Genomic DNA, 5,000 nt, shown 5'->3' with positions numbered 1-5,000 from the left:
GAAAGAAAGAGGAGGAGAGAAAGAGATAAAAGAAAAAGAAAGAAAGAAAGAAAAAAAGGGAGGGAGGAGAAATACCCATAGAGGAAGAGGAGGGGATGGCAAACGAGATTACGGGAGGTGAGGGATAGCGGAATAAAGAAGGGAATAGGGGCAGAGGCAAGGAAAAATCCGTGGTTGGCGAGTAGGCAGAAAAGGTCAAGGGAAATTGGGATGACGGATTGGGAGCTTACTGAAAGTGAGGGAGGAGAGGGAGACGGGAAGGAGAGGGAGAAGGGAAAGAAGAGGGAAAAGGGAAAGAAGAGGGAGAGGAAGGAAAGGAAGAGAGAATGGGAAAGAATGAGTGAGAGGAGGGAGACGGAGAAGGGGAGGAGGAGGGAGAGAGTGAAAGGAAGAGGGAGAGGAAGAGGACGAGGAAAATAAGAGGAAGAGGGAACGAGGAAAGGGAAGAGGGAGAGGGAGGGATAGGAAGGAGAGAGGGAGAGGAAGAGTATGGCGGGTAGGGAGAGGGACGAGAGAGAAATGATGGGAGAGGGTGTGAAAGAGAAGAGGAAACGAGGAAAGAGAGTAAAACAGAGAGAGAGAGAGAGAGAGAGAGAGAAAGAAAGAAAGAAAGAAAGAAAGAAAGAAAGAAAGAAAGAAAGAAAGAAAGAAAGAAAGAAAGAAAGAAAGAAAGAAAGAAAGAAAGAGAATGAGACAGATAATAAGCAAGCGGGAGAGACAACCCTCCTCCCATTGTAATGCCCCCCCACCCCACCCCCCCAAAATAAACTAATTACAAAAATACATAACAGATAAAAGGTAACCCACTTAAAGTATAAATCACACATGCAACATGAACCAAATACAAAAAAAAAAAAAAAAAAAAAAAAAAAAAAAATCAATGAATAATAGAAAGAAAAGAAAAAAGAAAAGAAAAAAAATATATATATACATATATATATATATATATATATATATATATATATATATATAAAACAATGTCATCTGACAAGTGAACGAGCCCCCCAAAAAGTAAACAGAACGAGGTCGGTTAAACTCACAGTCCATTTCATCGGCGTGGTTATCCTCACAGTCCGCGTAGCCGTCGCACCAATAGAACCTGTGTATGCGTTTCCCAGATGAGCACACGCGAAAATACTCTGGGGAACGGAGAAAAAAATATTAAAAATATTTCAGATTTGTGTGACGAGAGGGAGAGTGCAGACTCGCCTGTGCATACGCGCATGTAGACACGAGCGTACATATGCCTATATCTACATACGTACACGCAGGTATGCACGTACACACGCGCGCATACAAACGTAAAAACACACGCACGCGCACACATGCACGCGCACACATGCACGCGCACACATACACACACACACACACACACACACACACACACACACACACACACACACACACACACACACACACACACACACACACACACACACACACACACACACGTAAGGTTGAGGATAAATATGTTATATTTAGACAAACATCTGTTCTCTAAAATAAGATTTCTCATTTCATTTCGAGAACTTTACCCAAGAAGCCACTCCATTCTGCCGCATCTATAAAAATGGTATATATATCAAGGACAAATAATTAAAAAAAGAAGAAATGAAAGGAAAAGGAAAAAAAAAAAAATAAACACCGGCTTTTTATTATGATGACTTCAATAAACGGGAGAATTCTGTTGGAAATATTCCTGTTTGCGAGCTGAATTGGAACGACTTCGGGAATGTAGCTTTCTTGCCGTCTTCTGAGGTTTCCAAAGATCAGGTTTAAGTATTTGGCTTTTATTACCGCATTTCCAGCGTAATAAAAGCCCAGTTTGACCTAAATGTGTGCGGGTCTTTGCGTGTGTGGGGGGGTGTGGGGGTGTGGGGGTGAGGGGGGTGCGTGTTTGTGATTGTATGTGTGTGTTGGGGGGAGGGGGTTGTAGGTGTGTGTGTGTGTGTGTGTGTGTGTGTGTGTGTGTGTGTGTGTGTGTGTGTGTGTGTGTGTGTGTGTGTGTGCGCGCGCGCGCGTGAACGTGGGTGTGATTTCATGTGCTTATGAACTGTGCTTATGATTATAATTGTGTGCATATTAGATATTACGTATCTAATACATAATATAAGCTATCTTAATAAAATAGGAAAATAACCAAACGAATAGCTAGTAAAAGAAGAATTAAAACCGAGACGGTCTTGAAAGCATCGAACAACAACAGAGAGGGAACTAAATCAAATTAATGGCTTTAAGAGCGAAGTTGAAAGTCGCATTTGGCCAAGTTATAGGCAGAAGCTACGAGCAATATCACTGCGACATAGCCATAGTCTGAGTCGCTTTGTGTAATGGTCTTCAGGTATTTTTAATTGCTTGTTAAGACTTGGTGCTCGTTTGGAAGTGTCCCTTTTGTGTATTGCTGTTTAAGTGCCTCTAATTATCATTAATACTCATTTGTATTATTGTATGCGTGTCTTAATATACTAGCTCTCTGCGTACTTGTATCAAAGTGTTCGATTTTATATATTCCTTATGCAAATTTGATTCTTACGAGTATACAAGTGCTCCCATAAGTTTTGCAAATACCTCCCCCATGTGTAGTGGTGTTTGTCTTAAAAAAATTCACATTTACTGTCCTGGATCGCGTAGTAGTAGTGTTTGTCTTAAAAAAAAAAAAAAAAAATACACATTGACTGACCTGGATCGCACTCTGTCTCGTCTGACCCATCGTTGCAGTCCTCAACGCCGTCGCATACTAATAGGGGCCGGATGCACTCACTGTTCTTGCAGCGGAAGTCGGGGTAGTAACACTTGTGATTGGCTGAAGAGAGAGAAGGCAAGTTGATAGTATTATAGGTATACGTGATAAAAAAAAATGATAAAAATAATAATTACAAAGTAATAATAAAAAGAAGAAGAAATAATCATCACAGGATAATAAGGTTAAGGTTTACGATAGGAACGCACCGACTAGGAGAAATTTGAAGGCTATAGCGTTGTAGGCGATGAAAAGCTACATGCATTGCTATCAAAATTGATTTGCAGAAGCGACCCTGTTCGAGTTAAATGAGGAAAAGTTGGTGCGCAGAATGCCACGAGCCTCCAGCGACCAAGTCCAACCCCCTCGTGTCGCAGCGAACCACTTAGCTGCGCGGGAACCCAACATGAACTGTTTTGGTGCACGTAGCTAGTGACGTCACGACAAATTTCTTATAAATCCACTGCAGTTAAAATGTATTTCTGTATTCTAATTTATATGAAATTATCAAATGTTCATTCCTTAAATACACGATGTGATCGATTTTACCATATACGTACCAAAGTTTCATTAGAAATACATGGTATATCCACACTTGCAGATCGCTGCCCTCTCCCGGCAAATTTGACAGTTTTGTTGTTACAGTTCTCGTTGTTTGTTCCAAAAGTGAAGGTTGTTTACAGTGCTACTTGCGTTTCCGATTTTTTTCCAACTTTGCGGTGAAATCGATCTCTCACTGAAATCGTTACAATATCAGGGATAACACGAAATTCAGTGAAATACAATAACCGAGTTCCAGTTGTAGAATTTCGTCTGCGGTTCGTCACTTCCCAACACATGCGAGTGTAGACAGACCGTATACACTTATCTGCGCATGCGCCATTGTACATCATGTGTCGTCTGCACTGCACTAAGTGGTACCCAAAATATAAAGACCACGCGTATACACCGTATATTGCAGGATATTACATTGAAATTCTTACAGATAACATTAATAATGTATGGGAGTACATATGAATCTATATTTATGCTGGTGTCGCATAAAAATAGATTGTTGTAGGCCTATAACAAGGTAAAACAAATATGATTGAGAACGTTTTATATACTGATTTATTCCTATACAGTTATGCTCATTCACTGCGCAATAACATCATATTCCTAATAAAATAGTGTTCTTAATTCGTCTTCCAAATAACGGCATTGCTCACTACTATGAGAAACAGTTATAATGATCCATAAAAGCTAAATTACATGCAAATCAGGTAAATTGTTCTGTTTGTGTTTAATCAGTAATTATGAAATGATTGGAACTCATAGTTAAGGTAAACTCTGTCTGCTCTTCTAAAAGGCCATGATGGTCCACTGCTTACAAAAGTTCACTGGAAACCGATACACTAAAATTATCCGCCCTTGTAACTCGACCATAATTATTGCATTAATAAAGTAGTTATTTGATAATGTTATCTGTAAGAATTTCAATGTAATATCCTGCAATATACGGTGTATACGCGTGGTCTTTATATTTTGGGTGCTACTCAGTGCAGTGCAGACGACACATGATGTACTATGGCGCATGCGCAGATAAGTGTATACGGTCTGTTTACACTCGCATGTCTTCCCAACCACCGTCCCCCCAACTTTAAGGTAAACTCATTTTGTATTTCTAAGTGTAGTCAGTCGCGATAAAGAGGCACCGGTAGGAAAGCTAGATAATCGAGTTTTTTTTTTTTTTTTGTTCATACGGCGATCCTACTGGTCGTTCGTGCGTTTAAGATGGGGTTCGCTCGCTCGTTCGTTCGTTCGCGCGACACCGTGTCGAATCATCCGTGGCCGAATCTTCTCTCGTGTTTTTACATTTTTCTTCTTTCTTCGTCATCTGAAATACAATCCCTGGCTCGGATTTTCAATTTTCCACATTCTTTTGCTTTTTAAAATGCATGGAATGAACGAAATCATAAACATTTACCGATAATAATATTAAACCATCATGAAAGATAATAATATTAATAAAATCAAAATGCCGTAGTACACCCAGGGAGTATTATAGTAAAGAGAGAGAGAAAGAAAGAAAGAAAGAGGGGGAGGGGGAGGGGGGGGAGGTGTCCCAATAACAAGACTGTTTAACGCATTTACATTGTAAAGTTGCTGTAAAATTTGCATATCTAAACTTAGGGAAAAAAAAACAGGAAAAGAAGATTGGTGTTTTTGTAGGTCAGAAATTTAGTTGGATTATTTTCTCTCTCGTGTTATTTATCTAGGC

At 39.8% G+C, this 5,000-nt stretch overlaps 1 protein-coding gene across 1 annotated transcript in view; it reads right to left on the bottom strand.

Moving 5' to 3' along the window:
- LOC138862453 (G-protein coupled receptor GRL101-like) overlaps positions 1 to 5,000 on the bottom strand; it is a 146,564-nt gene that overhangs the window by 59,632 nt on the left and 81,932 nt on the right. The window contains exons 4-5 of the mRNA XM_070124853.1: positions 2,681 to 2,803; positions 1,041 to 1,139 (exon numbers count right to left, since the gene is read on the bottom strand). Coding sequence (XP_069980954.1) covers positions 1,041 to 1,139; positions 2,681 to 2,803 — 222 coding nt within the window. The remainder of the gene's footprint in view (positions 1 to 1,040; positions 1,140 to 2,680; positions 2,804 to 5,000) is intronic.

The sequence above is a fragment of the Penaeus vannamei genome, chromosome 8, assembly GCF_042767895.1.
Source record: "Penaeus vannamei isolate JL-2024 chromosome 8, ASM4276789v1, whole genome shotgun sequence".
NCBI classification, from domain to species: domain Eukaryota; kingdom Metazoa; phylum Arthropoda; class Malacostraca; order Decapoda; family Penaeidae; genus Penaeus; species Penaeus vannamei.
Note: the sequence above shows the minus strand (reverse complement) of the source record. Positions and strands in the feature narration are given on the sequence as shown.